At 42.3% G+C, this 17243-nt stretch overlaps 2 protein-coding genes across 4 annotated transcripts in view; both read right to left on the bottom strand.

Annotated features, from left to right (window-relative positions):
• plxnc1 (plexin C1) overlaps positions 1–15856 on the bottom strand; it is a 23756-nt gene extending 7900 nt beyond the window's left edge. The window contains exons 1-17 of one of the 2 annotated variants that reach the window (XM_049006973.1): positions 15568–15856; positions 6314–6982; positions 6020–6148; positions 5588–5719; positions 5408–5508; positions 4745–4835; positions 4487–4631; positions 4033–4135; positions 3864–3954; positions 3300–3338; positions 2628–2761; positions 2168–2344; positions 1355–1451; positions 1031–1207; positions 556–729; positions 350–452; positions 2–106 (exon numbers count right to left, since the gene is read on the bottom strand). In XM_049006973.1, coding sequence (XP_048862930.1) covers positions 2–106; positions 350–452; positions 556–729; positions 1031–1207; positions 1355–1451; positions 2168–2344; positions 2628–2761; positions 3300–3338; positions 3864–3954; positions 4033–4135; positions 4487–4631; positions 4745–4835; positions 5408–5508; positions 5588–5719; positions 6020–6148; positions 6314–6982; positions 15568–15741 — 2641 coding nt within the window. In that variant the 5' untranslated portion in view covers positions 15742–15856. The other variant, XM_049006974.1, reaches the window with a different exon arrangement.
• LOC125738230 (plexin-C1) lies at positions 8225–12549 on the bottom strand. 2 transcript variants are annotated; one of them, XM_049006981.1, is made up of 10 exons: positions 11759–12549; positions 11096–11186; positions 10838–10982; positions 10421–10523; positions 10252–10342; positions 10102–10140; positions 9463–9596; positions 9061–9176; positions 8770–8851; positions 8225–8674 (listed from the first exon to the last, which is right to left on the bottom strand). In XM_049006981.1, the coding sequence occupies exons 1-10, from the start codon at positions 11815–11817 to the stop codon at positions 8656–8658; spliced, it is 879 nt and encodes a 292-aa protein (XP_048862938.1). In that variant the 5' UTR covers positions 11818–12549; the 3' UTR covers positions 8225–8655. The 2 variants fall into 2 exon arrangements, with proteins under 2 accessions (XP_048862938.1, XP_048862937.1); XM_049006980.1 differs by having other exon boundaries at positions 9061–9227.
• Positions 15857–17243: the final 1387 nt, after the last annotated feature.

Genomic DNA, 17243 nt, shown 5'->3' on the forward strand with positions numbered 1-17243 from the left:
CCTTGTCTGATCTCGTTTCTTATTTCACATTCCAGAGTGTCTAGATACTTGTCCATCTCTGCAGCCAGCTTCTTCTTTTTGAAATGGTAAACCCACAGTAACACGCCTGCCCCATGCAAACACAAAGAACTGTTAGCAAATGAATTGGCTTCCTCTATTCAGAACCATATATGGTCTCGTTAGAAACACGCAGAAAAAGGTGTCATACCCAGCTTGGCTTACCCAACAAACCCGGCAGTACGGCAGTATGTTGTTCTCTGGTTAGAGGCAGATACTAATATACAGACCCAGCTTTCTGTATCTGACATAAGCGATTGGCACTAGTACGTCTGCGGTACATTCAACTCACCTGTGATCATAAGAGCGACGAAAGCAATTAAAACCAGGACAATCCAGTAGTATTTATTAGTGGTTTGCTCTTCGAGCTGTTTTGAAAAATTCCCCACCACTATCTAAACCAAAAAAATATAAGCCAAAATAATGAATCACATCCAACAGATGACGTGTCAGTTGAAGAAGTACAACTGGAAAGAGGACTGACAGAAAATGCCTTACCCTGACTGACTGAACTCTAGCATTTGCCTGGTTGATTATTCTGCACATCACAGAATCCTCTGCTGTGCCGTTACCCAATACGATCATCTCCACATTGCACTGATGCTGCTTATCTTCCACCTTCGCAGTTATAATCAGCTCCTGAACAACCAAGTATAGCTTGTCCGACTTTTTCTGAAACGCAGAGACGTTCACTCAGATGATCAGTGTTTCAGCACCTGCACCGAGAGCCTAAAAGCCCGAATCCCTGCCGAAGCCCAACCTGTAATCCTGAGTATTAGTGCAAGGAATAAGTTGTCCGAGATGAACGGAACTTCAGGGCGATTCAATGAATACATAACAGCATAATATATAACATTGAAATTTAGATGGTGCATTATTTTGTGTTATCAAACCTTCAATTTATCAGGTATTAAAAGTTACACTGCAGAAGAACGGTTCTGCTTCAGGGCAGAGGCACCTAAAGGGTCTTTACCGCAATGACGATGCGCAGGTCTGATCCCACAGATGTGGCTTTGAAGCTGGTGAATTCGGGATTTGGGAGGTATGTCAGCTGCACACATTCCCTTGTTTCGTTTGCCAGGCACAGGCGGATTAACTCTCCTTGTAGCTTCCCACACTCCATGTTCGGTGGGCTGTGGAACTCGAAACTCTGAAAATGTAGGTTTAAAGCATGGAGCACCACATGTAAGGTAGGACTGGTGTTGACCTGGGGAAGCTGAGTCACTGTAGGGGACCATTGAGGTCATTTTCTGAAGTGCTGAGAATACTGGATGCTGAGGATGAGCAGGCCACTAACCTTGGAGCTAGGATTCCCGAAGTGCACTTTTCCGCACAGCTCTATCCCATCCACCAAATCCAGCTTTTCACCAGAGATTGTGACCTTTCTTCCTCCGCTGGTTTTGACACAGAAAAACCCACATCAGCCGTAAATATGACTATTGCCTGACTTTTTGAAGTCCTGAATACCTTTCAATCGCTAATGATCAGCAACTTAACAAACCACAACATAGTGAAATTCCTTTTAACCCTAGATAAGTCATTTGTTTGTTTTTGCTGAGGGAATCCCCCCCAGAGGGGAATCCCTCTCCCCCAGAAATTAATGTAATAAGAATTTCCACATGAACAGAATCAATATGACAACCAAATTTTTTCACCAAACGAGGACTAAAGTTACAAATTGTTGCATGTGTGCTTGAATACAGAATGAATGAATGAGATTTTAATGCTGCCAGTTGCATAGTTTTTTCTGACGTACATGCTGAAGGACTGTTGGATTTTCATACAGTATACAGCCATGTCTCAGTGGGTCAGTGTGATGTGCATGAGGGGAGTGTTCAAACCACCCATCTGAGGGAGTTCATTGGGAGATTCTGGCAGAAAGTGAGTACGGTGGTACCTCGGTTCACAAACTTCATACCTTTTGAGGACTCAGTTCGTGACCTGATAAGTTCGCGATCGATTCAATTTTTCCCATTTAAAATAATGTAAATATAAATTATTCGTTCAAACCTCAGAAACACTGATTTTTTTAGAGGGACTGACCGGACGTTCTCAGCCTATCACAAATCTGAACTCATAGCAGGCCCATGTGGCCACGAAGGGGACTCACCTGGCCCAGGTGTTGCTGGGAGAAATGGCAGTACAGTGTGGCAGGGGTCTATACGTGACCGTCTTCGAGCCAACACACCTTCCATCGGGCAACAATGCGCAGACGGTCATCATATCAGTCTTCCAGCTGGGGAGGTTAAACCGCAGGCTGTGTGCCGTCTGGGCCAGTACCTGCAATCTGAACACACACAGCTCCAAGGTCACACAGAAAGCTTCGTCGAAGGCCACAGTGATCTCAAACCATGGGAAAGAGGCCAATGAGCATCTGTGACTGTCATAACAAGATGTCTCATACACTGAGCAGATCCTGGAAACCTCTAGGAACTAACAGAGGAACTATGTTCCATTGTGCTCTGATGGTCACTAGTATGGCAATAAAAGTGATAAGTAAATCATAAAAGGGCTTTAGTGAGAAAATCAGCCAGAAATCCACCGGAATTTCTGTAGTATGAGAAACTCACTCCTCCGAGTAGCATTCCAGTGACCCCTGAAGACGTATCTTTGTTACGAGATCAAGGTTCGTCCCAGTCATCTCAGCATTGTTTTTGCCATGAAAGGAGACGACATTCGGAATCACAGAGTGAACTTCTGGCTTCTGGAAAAAATAAAAAACATGCAGAGCTAATTCAGTGGAAATGTAATCTGTCCATAACTCCTGCACAACAGCATGCATTGCTTAAAGTGCAGGAACACACTTTACTGGTGCTGTTTAATAACAGCTTTCCAAAGCATGATGACCAAGTAACTATGGAATGAACCACTGTGGAGTTACCACTAGAAAGCTAAAGCTTAAAAAATTACATTTTCTTTCTTTATATGTTTTATTATCTTTTTGTCCTTTTCCAGAAAAAAATAAAGACAGACATGAATGTATAGGTATGTCTGACAGCAATAGAGGACTTTGGGTGAATCTTGTGATTCACTGAAGCACCAGTGTTAGAGATACTGAAACCCACTTGTTCAGGTCATTTAACTAGTTCCTCAGTTTATATTGGTTAAGTTTGAATTAACTGCAGCCTCATGTTCCATTTCAACCATGATCCTCCTCACGCAAAGAGCAGGAGAGAATGAATGACGGATAAACATCAAATTTACTAATGGAGAAGGAAAATAACTGAATAACTCTGACTTACTGAATAATTCGAAGGAGGGGCGACGTCTTTACAGACGTCCTGCGAAAACAAAAAAAAAAAAAACTAATTTGGCACGATCCAGTGGGTAGGTGCTGCCACCACAGCGAATAAGAATGAACCTCCAACTGAAAATCACTCATTCGGAGGGATGGTTCAAGTTGAAGTTTCAATTCAATATATTTTTATACAGTATAGCGCCTTTCACACTAGAGCCGTCCCAAGGTACTTTTCATGGATGTGTTGTGATACATTAAACATCCTTAGAGAGAGTAATACACAATGAGAAAAAGGAAGGAAAGAGATTAAATAAAGAAAGTCAAATGACAAGGGAGGAGATGAACCAAAAACTGTCAAGTAAGGAGAAAAGAAACGTCTTCAACTGGCAATGAATCCTAGAATCAGCCAGGCCCAACCCCCCCTGGGCAGACTAACATTACTGAGAACAGAAACGAGTGGACTTGCCTGCTAAAGGCAGATACAGGCTGTGATTAAGGATCAAGACAAAGGATGTTCTGCTTATAAATTGACGACCTGGATATTTCTAGGTGACGCTTCGGATCTTACCTCTGCCTGAGCTTCATGTAACTCACCATTAGGCCAGGAACAGGTTTGTGAACTAGACCAGGTACAACCACTTGTGACACACGCATAACACCTGTGTAGAGTATACAGGGGGTCACTGAGTGCATGGACACGCAGTTTGTTAGAGGACACAATGAATGCGGTGACTTACTGGGCAACCGAAGACGCGGCTGTAATATTTGGGCAGTTCTTTACAACCAGATGTTCAGTTATTTCCTCCTCTGCTACAGTGATTCTTACTGCAATATTAAAGCCTGTGAAAAACAGCAAGTTACTCAACGCAGCTTGCAAACGTAATTCACATAATCCATTTCTATCAAAGCTGATGCAGCCAGCCAGAGTCCTTGGAGCTATTAGCTTATTTTAGACACTCGTTACTATATTCTTCACTTCTCTGGCATCTTTCTTAGACTGCAGTGTTTACTGACAGCCTGGTTCTCCAGAGCGCTCCAACCACACAAGGAGTACTTATTTTACACACCTAACACCTAGGTTTTAAATACTATATTAGTTTGATTTGTGGAACAGCTACAAAACAGGCACCAATTTCACACATGACAGCATTCTTAGTGAATATAGACCCAGAAACAAGGTGAAGCCACTACCTTCTGCAGGGAGATTGTGAACCGGAAATGTGCAGGAACAGGGGGAAGTTGGTTTGTAACAAATATCTGAACCCACAGCATTGAAGGAGCAAGACACAGAGGATCCGTTTGGAAGTCTCAGGGGAGTGGTGACATTTACTGTGATCTTCAGAGAGAGTGCAAAGATACAGAAATATGCTGGATTAGCAAGGCAAGAATATTGGTCAAGTGTATAGACAGATAAATGAAATCATCACGCAATAAATTATGATTTCCTACCTGGTCAGATGAAACACTTTTTATTTGCAAAGATGGCATTGTCCTATAGACTTCTACAGTTGTTCCAGGACATTCGGAGTTAAACATGCATCTAGAATAATGAAAAAATAAAAGTAATCAACACAAGAGATGAAGACAGAATTATCATGGGAGATTGAGTTTGTGTCAGCAATGATCCTGTGGTCTGATTCTAAGCTTCACTCTCACCTCTACATATGTGTGTGTGTCTTACAGGAGCAAGAAGGAGTGTGCGAGATGTACACAAGGCAAATAATTTCATTTCACAGATCACAAGGCACAAGTTAGATTTGTATAGTGAAACATTGACACGCCACTGAGGAATAAGGCTGAGGGTCACTCAGAGAAAGTACATTATGATATATTATGATCATACGTGAGACACGACAGCTGAAGTTGAGGAGAAACACCTCTATTTGAAAACATCTGCCAGCTGTTTTCGGTCCGTGTCAGAGCGCAACATAAAGTCTGGGCCACAAAATATTAACTAATGTTAAAGGCAAACACAAGTGTTATACATTTAGCCATATAACTATGAGGCTGAAGTCCCAATAGGCGCCCAGCTGCTGTACACCTCAGCCAGGTACTTAACTACGCAGATAAAATCATTGCCATAAAGTATCAGAAAGCTTAAAGGATAGAGACCTCTTCTTCGGCACACACCACCCACAGAAAGGATCCTGTGCAGACCAGCAGTCCTTCATGCTGCTGTATTTGTCACACTGAGCCACACTGACTGCTGTCAGCTATAAAACAAAGTGAAATTATCACAAAAGGTCAAAAGAAACTAGCAACTGATGGTCTGTAATATATGACAGAAGCCACCTGCTTTCCTGTCGCCATGTAGATAGCTGTATTCTCTGGGTCCAGAAGCATTTTGAAGAACACGGGGACGTCCTCGTCAGATTCGTACAGGACCCTTGCACAGGTGGGCTTAAGATTCCCATCAAGTGCGATCTACGACAAAAGATACACAAGAAAAGTATTTTCATTGTGGATCAATCCTATTGACGGGGGGGGGGGGGGGGGGGGGGGGTTCAGCCATCTTTTTTTGTCTCAGCCCCCTGAAAAATTGTTACTCTAAATCCATTTAATGATTTCATTCTGTATTTCTTAGGGGCTGAGCCCCCCCCTAAGAATCAAATCCTAGAATCGCCCCTGGAATAAATCTTCTCATGATGATTATCCGTCACCTTTAGGCATGGGGCCAAAAGGCCATCGTGAAAACATGCCGCGTATCATGTTCCTGAAGCCTACCTTAATCAGCTGTCCATCTGCTGTCCCGACGAACAGAACCACCCATGACGCATTAGATACAGCGGCCACCGATGTCATCGAGGGATGTGTGAACGCCACAGCTTCTGGCTTCAGATCATCCTGAGGATTCTATAACCGAATCGATATAAGGCAAATTTAAAAAAGGGTAGCTGACAGTTTGTACCTGAATACTGACACACTATATTACTCCCCCACAAACAGCAACACTTCAACAAATAGTACAAATAAATGATATACTTCAATTCAACATAAATATAGATTTTTTCAACATACCTTTGTAATGTTGTAAATGGCCAGTGCTGTATTAGTTTGATCACTCGTATTACCGGCTGTAAAAACACCTGCCCAGTACCCAGGAAAATCACCGCCAATGTAATAGGAGGAGACGAGGTTCCAGCGAGGCTTTTCGTCGCAGCACGACAGAGTTTTCTTTTTGGTGGATTGTAAAACCTCGCTTTTATCGCCTTTTCTTTGCAGTCGAAGTAGTTGAACCTTTTTGTCCGATTGTACGTTTACAAATATATAAATCGCTGGACCAAGTTGGAAACCGTCTACAAAATGTATGCTGGGCTGTAAGTCATATTTAGGTGTTAGGCCAGATGCAATCTCCGAGAATATTTCACCGTCCTGGCCATGCATCGTGTTTCGCAGAGTTATTGTGTTATTGAAGTTGGTCAAACAATTACCGACATTTTCGTTGGTCTCCACCACCCCAGTGATTAGATGCTTGCCGCTCTCCAACTCCACCAGAAAGCAAAGAGAAGATGCGTTATAATTAAATGGAGTCATGGAGCTGTTTTCTGCGTATATTAATTTAGAAATATTGTTTAAATCAAGAACCTCGCAATATCCACAATTTCTTGTTACACAAGTGACTAAAGTGCCATTTGTTCCAAACACCACTAAGACCTTCACTCTGCCTGGCTCCCGCCCCCCGGAGAGGTCTCTGGTTTTCTGCACCGTTAAGTTGCGGTTCATTTGGTAGAGATGATCTCCAACGGCGACGTAGATGCTCCTTTTCCATACAGCGAGGTTATCGATCTGTTTGTCAAATGTACGGTTGTATTCACACCGGCTGAGGCCGATGAAAAAGATAAAGATGATAGCCGTCCTCATGCTTCAGTTATAGGATAAACTGCTTTGCAGACCACTGTCAGATGCCTCCATTCGGCGAGTTTCTCAAACTTCCTTTTCTGTAGCTGCGTTCCGCGTCCCTTTATTATCAAGCGGGAGGACCTTCAGCGCTGTTACGCGGCTGTGTCTATGAATATTAACGTGCTCGGCTGACGAAGAAACGTCAAGAATTAATGACAGTGATAAAACGAAAGTAGATGGAATAGCAACCCACAACAAAAAGTCTGAAAAAGTATGCAAGTAGATTATGCCTTCTTAAATTTGGAGTTAACAACACTAACAGCAAACTTGAGTATTAATGTAAAAATAATGAAGTGCAGAATTGTATTTCCAATATGAACTGTCAATAATAAGGTTACGCCGTAACACCACTCCATTAGATAAGTTTCGCTTCATTCGGACCCCGATATATAATGGAAGTGTATCATTTTTATTATTACAAATGTAATTTTACTTATCTATTTTATCTCATGTAATTGAATATTTTCAATAACTTTAACAGTCGGTAATTTAATTTCAGTTGGTGTTTTTTTTTTAATCTTGGAGACACTGGTTTACGTTGGATACGCCTTGAACCATTAGTGATGCGGCAGCGCCCCCTAGCGATCGATAAAATAACTTCTGATTACGGGATCTTCTCTGCTGCCCCTGTGCGGGCCCCTGAGTACCATGGGGCCCCTGAAATTCACCATGGACGGTCTGCTTAGTCGCTGTGAAGCTGACTTGTCAAACGCACAGGGGTTGTGGGCCCCACATGAATACCCCAGTGCCATTGCCCCTTTAATAAAAATCTTATATGCACTGTAATTTAGCAAAACTGCATTACATATTATCATTAAAAACCATATAAAATATATAATAATGCAATATAATAATGAATCTATTATATAATAGATTAATTTAAATTGCACGATATAAGAAAATCAATAATGAAAATTGAATTAATTTTAAAAAGCACTGATCCCTTGATTAACTGAGCACTGCAACAGGTGGCTGCCCTTCACAGCCAGCTTCGTCTCACCTACAGAGAGCATCTCAACGTTTGAGAAATCAGTTTAATGAAGTAATTTTATTAATATAAAAAATATTTTATAATGAATGACTTATAAATACAAGTTAAATTTTTGCTATATACACACACCAATCAGCCATAACAGAAGAACAACTGTTAGGTGAAGTGAATAGCATTGATTATATTGTTACAATGACACTTTGATACAAAGTAACACAAAATAAAAAGATAGAGAAACAGACAGAAAAACACAAGTAAAAAAGACACTGATACTGTATATATGCCGGTGAAGTGAGCGAGTTATGCAAACAGGTTATATGGGAATCAGCCTCTCTGAGTCAGACACACATTAAACGCAGATATTTTGTTTGCCCCAAATGCTGCTCCAGTCACACGCAGAAACATTCTCTGCTTGCCGTTTGAAACAATCCTGTATCCCTCCATGTGTTCGACCGTCCCTCATGCACCTTTAGAGAGAGCTGGAAAACCTGAGAGGAAACAGAGAGAATTATGAATGTGGGGGGACCTGTCAGGTCTTCCGGAAATTACCACACACGCTCAGTTTCAAGGTCAAAAGTCTCACCTGCGAGTCCGGCACCATTTCACGCAGAGCACAATGGTCACAACCAGGAACCCTAATGCCCCGAAGCCAAACACCACTGGCCCTGTGAGGCGGTAGGAAAAACATGATATGAGGAAGGGAGCAGAATATCGTGCCTCATCAATATATACTGCCGCTTAGAGAGCTCATAGACCACAGACTGCCTTATGCTCCTTCACGTAGATTTGGCAGCTTGGTCCCCGTTTCTCAGGTGGCACCATGAGCCTGAAGGGCTGTGGATGGATCTGCAAAGTCAAAAGAGCGACAACAAACCTCCACCCCTCTCCGGCCGGCAGGGGTGTGGCGAGGGTCCGTAGATGACCGTCTTCGAGCCAACACACCTTCCATCGGGCAACAATGCGCAGACGGTCATCACATCTTTATTCAAACTGGGGAGGTTAAACCACAGTCTGTCTGCCGTCTGGGCCAATACCTGCAATCTGCACACACACAGCTCCAATGGTCACGTCACTATGGTAGCGAGAAGTGTCACACCCTTAGTGGTTTCTGTAGGACACTAGGAAGTAATTGAGCGATTATATTCCATTGTGCTCTGCAGGTCAGTGGTAAGAAAGTAAAAAAAAACTTTGAAATGACTCACATAAGTCGGAAATGGGCTAAACTGAGAAAAATAGGCAGAAACCTACATAAATTTCTGTAGTATGAGAAACTCACTCCTCTGAGTAGCATTCCAGTGACCCCTGAAGACGTGTCTTTGTTACGTGATTAAGGTTCTTCCCAATCATCTCAACATTGTTTTTTCCATGACAGGAGACGACATTCGGAATCACAGAGTGAACTTCTGGCTCCTGGAAAAGAATATATATATACAGAGCTAATTCAGTGGAAATGTAATCTGTCCATAACTCCTGCACAACAGCATGCATTGCTTAAAGTGCAGGAACACACTTTACTGGTGCTGTTTAATAACAGCTTTCCAAAGCATGATGACCAAGTAATTACGGAATGAACCACTGTGGAGTTACCACTCGAAAGCTAAAGCTTAAAAAATTACATTTTCTTTCTTTATATGTTTTATTATCTTTTTGTCCTTTTCCAGAAAAAAATAAAGACGGACATAAATGTATAGGTATGTCTGACAGCAATAGAGGACTTTGGGTGAATCTTGTGATTCACTGAAGCACCAGTGTTAGAGATACTGAAACTCACTTGTTCAGGTCATTTAACTAGTTCCTCAGTTTATATTGGTTAAGTTTGAATTAACTGCAGCCTCATGTTCCATTTCAACCATGATCCTCCTCACGCAAAGAGCAGGAGAGAATGAATGATGGAGAAGGAAAATGACTGACTTACTGAATAATTCAAAGGACGGGCGACGTCTTTACAGACGTCCTGCAAAAGCAAAAAACAAATGAGCCACCAACTGAAAATCACAAATTCGGAGGAATATTCTGCTTATAAACTGACCTCCTGGATATTTCTAGGTGACGCTTTGGATCTTACCTCTGCCTGAGCTTGATGTAATTCACCATTAGGCCAGGAACAGGTTTGTGAACTAGACCAGGTACAACCACTTGTGACACACGAATAACACCTGTGTAGAGTATACAGGGGGTCACTGAGTGCATGGACACACAGTTTGTTAGGTGACACAGCGAATGCGGTGACTTACTGGGCAACCGAAGACGCGGCTGTAATATTTGGGCAGTTCTTTACAACCAGATGTTCAGTTATTTCCTCCTCTACTACAGTGATTCTTACTGCAATATTAAAGCCTGTGAAAAACAGCAAGTTACTCAACGCAGCTTGCAAACATAATTCACATAATCCATTTCTATCAAAGCTGATGCAGCCAGCCAGAGTCCTTGGAGTTTGCTGCAACTGAGAGCTATTAGCTTATTGGTTTACTGACAGCCTGGTTCTCCAGAGCGCTCCAACCACACAAGGAGTACTAATTTTACACACCTAACACCTAGGTTTTAAATACTATATTAGTTTGATTTGTGGAACAGCTACAAAACAGGCACCAATTTCACACATGACAGCATTCTTAGTGAATATAGACCCAGAAATAAGGTGAAGCCACTACCTCCTGCAGGGAGATTGTGAACCGGAAATGTGCAGGAACAGGGGGAAGTTGGTTTGTCACAAATATCTGAACCCACAGCATTGAAGGAGCAAGACACAGAGGATCCCTTTGGAAGTCTCAGGGGAGTGGTGACATTTACTGTGATCTTCAGAGAGAGTGCAAAGATACAGAAATATGCTGGATTAGCAAGGCAAGAATATTGGTCAAGTGTATAGACAGATAAATGAAATCATCACGCAATAAATTATGATTTCCTACCTGGTCAGATGAAACACTTTTTATTTGCAAAGATGGCATTGTCCTATAGACTTCTACAGTTGTTCCAGGACATTCGGAGTTAAACATGCATCTAGAATAATGAAAAAATAAAAGTAATCAACACAAGAGATGAAGACAGAATTATCATGGGAGATTGAGTTTGTGTCAGCAATGATCCTGTGGTCTGATTCTAAGCTTCACTCTCACCTCTACATATGTGTGTGTGTCTTACAGGAGCAAGAAGGAGTGTGCGAGATGTACACAAGGCAAATAATTTCATTTCACAGATCACAAGGCACAAGTTAGATTTGTATAGTGAAACATTGACACGCCACTGAGGAATAAGACTGAGGGTCACTCAGAGAAAGTACATTATGATATATTATGATCATACGTGAGACACGACAGCTGAAGTTGAGGAGAAACACCTCTATTTGAAAACATCTGCCAGCTGTTTTCGGTCCGTGTCAGAGCGCAACATAAAGTCAGGGCCACAAAATATTAACTAATGTTAAAGGCAAACACAAGTGTTATACATTTAGCCATATAACTATGAGGCTGAAGTCCCAATAGGCGCCCAGCTGCTGTACACCTCAGCCAGGTACTTAACTACGCAGATAAAATCATTGCCATAAAGTATCAGAAAGCTTAAAGGATAGAGACCTCTTCTTCGGCACACACCACCCACAGAAAGGATCCTGTGCAGACCAGCAGTCCTTCATGCTGCTGTATTTGTCACACTGAGCCACACTGACTGCTGTCAGCTATAAAACAAAGTGAAATTATCACAAAAGGTCAACAGAAAGGGAATAGTCTGTAATAGAGGTGTCAAACTGAAAGTCCGTGGGCCACATTCGGCCGGTGGCACACTTGTTTCCAGCCCACACGATATAGGGCTGCCGGACGTCACATCTCGATGTTCTCGTGATTGTTTGGTGCATGTGCAGTAATCACTAGAGGTTGATTTATTCGGTACTATACGGACTGTTACTTACGCCCACAGTCTGGTAAGCAATTAAGTATTGCATCCGAAATATTAGTAGTCTGTATAAATTCGGCATATATTTATGTTGAATAGACGTGTGGCATTTTAAATTGCAGAAAGTACCGCCACACCACCGATGTCTTTCTGCCTTTTATCCACAATATCTACTCTCGAAAAAGATGTCCCTTTCTTTACTTAAGTGCTTATAAATCGCTTCCATGATTTACCAAATGTGGCGTGCTCCGCTAACCTAATTTAATAAACATAAGGTTATGCTGAATTTATACTGATAACTAACTTTGTTTTTTTTGTGTTATCTCTCATTTGTTTGTTTAATTTGTAAGCTTGGTTTGTTCTGAATTCTATGATGCCTTGGGAGAACAGTATTTCTGCATGAATAATTCACCGTAATACATGTGATTAAACATTAATATTAATAGATATTGACCTGGTTTGGCCCCCGAATTCAACCCAGTTTTAATTTTGGCCCCCTCGGTGATTTACTTTTGACACCCCTGGTATACGATATGACAGAGGCCACCTGGTTTCCAATTCCCATGTAGATACGTTTTTTATCTTCTGGGTCCAGAAGCATTTTGTAGAACACGGGGACGTCCTCGTCAGATTGGTACAGGACCCTTGGACAAGTGGGTTTAAGATTCTCATCAAGTGCGATCTGCAAAAAGAGTTAATTTTCATCTAGATGTTTTTGGATCTCCGCCAACTGCCATTTTGATTTATATATGTGTACAAAACTGACACAATGGATTTTCTGAGCATTTGATAAATATGATCCGCCTGGGTCACATGTGTGTGGAGTTTGCATGTTCTCCACATGTCGTTGTGAGGTCTCCTCCAGGTACTCCGGTTTCTCCCCACAGTCCAAGCATATGCTAAGGCTGATTGGACTTGCTGAATTTCCCGTACGAGTGCATGTGTGAGTGAATGGTGTGTGAATGTGCCCTGCGATGGGCTGGCCCCCCATCCTGGGTTGTTCCCTGCCTTGTGCCCATTGCTTCCGGGATAGGCTCTGGACCCCCCGCGACTCAGTAGGATAAGCAGTTTGGATGAATGTACGTTTTGGATAGACCAAAGGTGATTCTGATCGCTAAATATCTGAACTTGTCAGCGGCTCCAAATCCTGACCATATGAAAGTGTGGTGGCTGGCAATGAGTGTAGCATGAGCTGCAGCCAATGAGAGTGACTGGCAATGAGTGTGGTGCGAGCTACAGCCAATGAGAGAGACTGACAATGAGTGTGGCGTGAGCTACAGTCAATGAGAGCCACTGGCAATGAGTGTTGCACCAGCTACAGCCAATGAGAGCGACTGGCAATGAGTGTGGCACGAGCTACAGCCAATGAGAGAGACTGGCAATGAGTGTGGCGCGAGCTACAGCCAATGAGAGAGACTGGCAATGAGTGTGGCGTGAGCTGCAGCCAATAAGAGTGACTGGCAATGAGTGTGGTGTGAGCTGCAGCCAATGAGAGTGACTGGCAATGAGTGTGGCGTGAGCTACAGCAAATGAGAGAGACTGGCAATGAGTGTGGTGTGAGCTGCAGCCAATGAGAGTGACTGGCAATGAGTGTGGCGTGAGCTACAGCAAATGAGAGAGACTGGCAATGAGTGTGGTGTGAGCTGCAGCCAATGAGAACAGCTGGAAATGAGTCTGGCGTGAGCTACAGCCAATGAGAACAGCTGGCAATGAGTGTGGCGCAAGCTACAGCCAATGAGAGAGAATGGCAATGAGTATGGCGTGAGCTACAGCCAATGAGAACAGCTGGAAATGAGTGCAGCATGAGCTACAACCAATGAAAGTGCAAGACACTAGGTGAGTTTGAAAACATGTAGTTTCAAAGTTTCAAAGTTTTTTGTTCAGAAAGTTTTGTAGTGTTCAGCTAAATTATTTATCATCCATATAATGTGTGTGTGTGTGTGTATGAGCATATAAAGTATAAATTTTATACGTTGGATCACTAAAGACCCAAGGTATGTGACGCTGTTTCCTGAAAGTTCTCTCTCTCTCTCTATATATATATATATATATATATATATATATATATATATATATATATATATATATATATATATATATATATATATATATATATATATAAAAGGTTTAATTTGCATTGTGTTTGTAAATGTTGAGGGTAGGTGTGTTAACACTTTGTAAAAACATCGACACGAATTGTGATTTCCCAGTGTCAATCATATGAGTGATTTCGTCACAAAATCTAGTCTGGAGACCAGAATGTCTCGTTGGGGATTCCTCCTGGTGAATGATCTTGTAGTATGTGACACTCTATAGGTGATGAATTGTGTAGAGTGTAAAAAACAGCAACTTCAAGACTCCCAATTGCAAGATGATAAGTAGTGTAGTGTGAACAGCATCAGGGGCTGAGCCCCCTAAGGGTCAAATTCTGTTATCGCCCCTGCAATCAATTTTGGCTAATATCAATCTTCTCATGACTATTATCCGCCACCTCGTGAAAACATGCCGCGTATCATGTTCCTGAAGCCTACCTTAATCAGCTGTCCATTAGCTGTCCCGACGAACAGAACCACCCATGACGCATTAGATACAGCGGCCACCGATGTCATCGAGGGATGTGTGAACGCCACAGCTTCTGGCTTCAGATCATCCTGAGGATTCTATAACCGAATCGATATAAGGCAAATTTAAAAAAGGGTAGCTGACAGTTTGTACCTGAATACTGACACATTATATTACTCCCCCACAAACAGCAACACTTCAACAAACAGTACAAATAAATGATATACTTCAATTCAACATAAATATAGATTTTTTCAACATACCTTTGTAATGTTGTAAATGGCCAGTGCTGTATTATTTTGATCACTCGTATTACCGGCTGTAAAAACACCTGCCCAGTATCCAGGAAAATCACCGCCAATGTAAGAGGAGGAGACGAGCTTCCAGCGAGGCTTTTCGTCGCAGCACGATAGAGTTTTCTTTTTGGTGGATTGTAAAACGTCGCTTTTATCGCCTTTTCTTCGCAGCCGAAGTAGTTGAACCTTTTTGTCCGATTGTACGTTTACAAATATATAAATCGCTGGACCAAGTTGGAAACCGTCTACAAAATTTATGCTGGCCTTTAAGTCATATTTAGGTGTTAGGCCAGATGCAATCTCCGAGAATATTTCACCGTCCTGGCCATGCATCGTGTTTCGCAGAGTTATTGCGTTATTGATGTGGGTCAAACAATTACCGACATTTTCGTTGGTCTCCACCACCCCAGTCATTAGATACGCGCCGCTCTCCAACTCCACCAGAAAGCAAAGAGAAGATGCGTTATAATTAAATGGAGTCATGGAGCTGTTTTCTGCGTATATTAATTTAGAAATATTGTTTAAATCAAGAACCTCGCAATATCCACAATTTCTTGTTACACAAGTGACTAAAGTGCCATTTGTTCCAAACACCACTAAGACCTTCACTCTGCCTGGCTCCCGCCCCCGGAGAGGTCTCTGGTTTTCTCCACCGTTAAGTTGCGGTTCATTTGGTAGAGATGATCTCCAACGGCGACGTAGATGCTCCTTTTCCATACAGCGAGGTTATCGATCTGTTTGTCAAATGTACGGTTGTATTCACACCGGCTGAGGCCGATGAAAAAGATAAAGATGATAGCCGTCCTCATGCTTCAGTTATAGGATAAACTGCTTTGCAGACCACTGTCAAATGCCTCCATTCGGCGAGTTTCTCAAACTTCCTTTTCTGTCGCTGCGTTCCGCGTCCCTTTATTGTCAAGCGGGAGGAACTTCAGCGCTGTTACGCGGCTGTATCTGAATATTGACATGCTCGGCTGACGAGGAAACGCCAAGAAATAATATACATAGCTCTCTCTCTCTTTTTGAAATTTTTCATTTTCAATTTTGAGTTATTATGTTTTCATTCTTTTGCCTTACCATTATCTGAGTGTTCCCTTGAGTAACTGGGATATATGTAAGATGCTTCAGAATATTTTCTTCTGTTTGCTGTCATGATCTGCCCCCGTCATGTCCCCGTTTAGCCAGCAGAGGGTGCTGGCCATCCTGATGTGATACTCCCCCCACACCTGCCTTTTGTTAGTCCTCCGTTAGTGGTGTATATATGTGCTTGCCCTCACTTTTTCCCAGCTTGGTCACTATTACTTCTTTTAGGTGTTTTCCAGGTTCCCAGTAGCTCCCATTCCTGCAGTGCTTCCTGTGTTCCAGTTTGCCCTTCTCCTGCCTCACTGCTCCTTCCTGTTCTCCATTTTAGACCCCTCGTGGTCCTTTGTTTTCTGGTTATTCGTGTCCAGTTCATATTAAATCCATCTGTTCTGCTCAAGGCTACTTCTGGGTCAGACCTTCCCCGTCAGACATGACACTTGGTTTCACGTTTGCATTGCGTCTCCTTACGCAGTGGAAAAATGTTGCTCTTACGTTTGGCCATTTGTATTTTTCTGTTTTTAAAATACAATATACCGTAGTTTATTTTGATACATCATCAGTACACAGTCTGATAGTTCGACATCTTTAAGCTTACCTGCTTGGGCACAGGTTACAACACATACAGGAAACACTCTGCAGAATTCTCCGGCTCTTCTGTTACCTCAGGTAGCGGAAGAACCTTACCACCGGCCAGATCGTTTCCAGTGATGAAAGAAGCCCCATCCACAGGCAGCTGAGAGTGGACCCCAACCTTAATGCGACTGGAATGTTTGGACGTGTGTAAGTACACATAATGTAAGGGCACTTGGACGATACCAAGTTCAATACCTTGATTGGTTCTGCTGTATGTGTTCTCTGTAAAAGGGAAAACAAAAAATATATAGGCCTACTATAGGGTCGATTTGTTCTGTTTACTCCGCATATATAAAGGGGCTTTATTTGAACAAAACAGGAGCAGGGAAACAAACAACAAACCATTTTTTACTGTGTTTACATCAGGTTCCCAGGTCAAGTGATGTGACACTATCACTCTCCTTTGCAAGCTGCTTGGCAAATCTAAACTTTTGCCTTGGTCTGTGTGCCAGACAATTTCAATCCACACTTCTCAGCATGACACTATATGAAAACATTGCATAAAACTGATTAATACACTTACAAAAATAATTAACAAATACAACACATTTGGATTAACTAGTTTTTGTCAGAAGAAAATACTGTGATCTGTCAT

This window comes from Brienomyrus brachyistius, chromosome 3, assembly GCF_023856365.1.
Source record: "Brienomyrus brachyistius isolate T26 chromosome 3, BBRACH_0.4, whole genome shotgun sequence".
Taxonomy (NCBI): Eukaryota; Metazoa; Chordata; class Actinopteri; order Osteoglossiformes; family Mormyridae; genus Brienomyrus; species Brienomyrus brachyistius.

Bases quoted from the DNA above. Each gene is read 5' to 3' on its own strand.
- LOC125738230 (XM_049006980.1), bottom strand. From the start codon at position 11,817: ATGAAGGACTGCTGGTCTGCACAGGATCCTTTCTGTGGGTGGTGTGTG. The intron at 11,187-11,758 runs GTCTCTATCCTT...TCATTATTCTAG, and splicing joins TGGTGTGTGCCGAAGAAGAG to ATGCATGTTTAACTCCGAAT. The intron at 9,597-10,101 runs GTAAGTCAGTCA...ATTCTTTTCCAG, and splicing joins CCCGTCCTTTGAATTATTCA to GAGCCAGAAGTTCACTCTGT.